Consider the following 2122-nt stretch of genomic DNA (forward strand, 5'->3'; position numbering starts at 1 on the left):
GGGGGGGATTTACATAGGATATACACGCGTGATCACTTAGGCCTTAGGCAGACGACCTTAGTACTCACGAATCGCCAGAGTGCTTTCACGCTTGTCAGCCCCACATCGCACAAAAGGGACACGAGGCGGCCGCAGACGACAAGCCCTCGGGCACATGGACGAGGGTCGGAAGCCATGCGTGTATTTTGAAAGATAGGAAATTAGCGATTCATTACGTCACCCTAAACCATTTCCGATCACCCCCTCCCTCCCCTTCCCCTTTCCAATGCCCGTGAATGAGTACGGGGCGTGCGTGTTCCGAAGGATTTTCAAGGTTAATTACCGATCAGATTCTCTTTGGCTTTCGCTTTAGCTGCTCTATTAGGCTAATCGGGATTGTAGTACTGGTCCCGTACTTTTTAAATACTCCTCGAAGTGCATGTGCTTGCAGTTTTCAACTCACTGATCTGAATTTCACGTCCATACATTTCCCAGAACGGTTGTATAACTCTACGTCCCCGAGAACGGTTGTATAAGTCCGGAGTTTTTATCTAGACTTTCCCGAATTCCACGCGGTTCCTCAAGGTTGGAAGAGAGCCATTTCGAACTCCTTCCCCGAAGAGACGTACGAGCGACGACACCTTGCGAACGCCAGCCATTTCCGCCTCACGAGGTCAAGATCCGAACCATTTCTCGGCGCCGGGAACGACACCGCCTCGCTCGCCGGTTCTCAAACCTTCCGGCCTTCGTGGCGAGGCGTGACGCGATCTCCTGTTGCGGTCTCGTCACGCGAGCGGCTGCTCCAGGATGGAATATGCTTAACCGAAGTTCATAAGCGCAGTAATTACCTCTTCGTAGGCTAATTGGCGATTCTTGGAAAGGGCGTCTACTTCTTTATTCGTGCATCTAAATTATAGGTTACTGACGTTTTGTCAACAGGGAGAAACATATAAACAAGTGGATGCAATATATATATATAATGGAATTTTTACATCTTTCTGCTATTATAGGCAACTGAGTTTACTTCTCTATTTATAATAATGTCCGTATATGGAATCACTTCTTCTTCAGCCATTTTATCCCCTGCTTCAGAAGCCTTTCATTCTTTACTGGATCGTTCCTCCCGAGACCGCGAGGAGGAACGCGAGGGCGCCCTGGCACAGAGCTCGGCGAGATCGTCTGGCACGCCCCTCGGAGAACCAGGCGACGGGCATGAGTCTTGGGCGGACCCGCTCACGGGCGAGGGCGTGGGGAAGGGAGGAGGGGGAGAGAAAGTGACGCTCTGGGTGCGCAACCTTGGCGGCTGTTGTGGCCAAGGCAGAGGCAACGCGAGCGAAGTGGCCAGACGCTCTTATCGGTCCCGCCCACCGGAGCCCTCCGCTTACGTAAGAGACATCGATATCGACGCTCGGCTGAAGAGCAGACAGTATCTCTCGAACCTCCAGCCAAGTAGGAAGGCGGCTCCCTCCTGGCTGGTTCTGTAGTGACTGGAATTGCAGGGACTAGGAGAGACAAAGAGCAGTGGAGAAGTGTTTCTACTAAAGGATACAAGAACTTTTTGTTTCGTGCCAGCGGAAACTATGGATCGACGGAAGAGGCGGAGTGCATTGCTGTGAGTGTTTCCTCCATTTCTTCTTTTCTTTTCTTACTATCAGCAATTTTTTTTTCCTATAATTTATTTCTAGCTACTACGTGTATACTCATACGAAAAAAAAATCGAAACTAAGAAAGCGAAAGGAATCCAAAGCCGTTAGGATCCGCAAAGCCAAGAACATCATGAGCGACGACCACTAATCGGAAGCACCAGCGACTACTTCCTACAGCAGTCTCTTCTTGCCAATCATTCCGCGGTGGCTTTGAACTGTGCGGGATAATCAGTACACCCAAATCGCAGACACACCGATGATTGCAAGTTTTATGAGCAAGAGTAAAAGCAAGTCAAAGGACACTTATCACGGTCGGCAGGAAAAAAAGAACACGTTTTTACCAAGTGTACCCAAAAGCTTCCAAAGAAGAAAGTACGAGTTTCCAAAATGCCCAACCCCTGGTATTTACCGAGAGGGCGAGGATGACTAAGCATTTCGTGGTGCTGGGCATTCCTGATTTCTTCTGGTTTTGTTTCTTTTGCTTTTCCCTCTCACGA

The 2122-nt window shown here is 49.5% G+C and overlaps 1 protein-coding gene across 1 annotated transcript in view; it reads left to right on the plus strand.

Annotated features, from left to right (window-relative positions):
• Positions 1-1424: 1424 nt before the first annotated feature.
• Positions 1425-2122, plus strand: part of LOC119586302 (peroxidase-like) — a 37323-nt gene continuing 36625 nt past the window's right edge. The window contains exon 1 of the mRNA XM_037935008.1: positions 1425-1591. Coding sequence (XP_037790936.1) covers positions 1560-1591 — 32 coding nt within the window. The 5' untranslated portion in view covers positions 1425-1559. The remainder of the gene's footprint in view (positions 1592-2122) is intronic.

Source organism: Penaeus monodon, chromosome 21 (assembly GCF_015228065.2).
Source record: "Penaeus monodon isolate SGIC_2016 chromosome 21, NSTDA_Pmon_1, whole genome shotgun sequence".
Lineage (NCBI taxonomy): Eukaryota > Metazoa > Arthropoda > Malacostraca > Decapoda > Penaeidae > Penaeus > Penaeus monodon.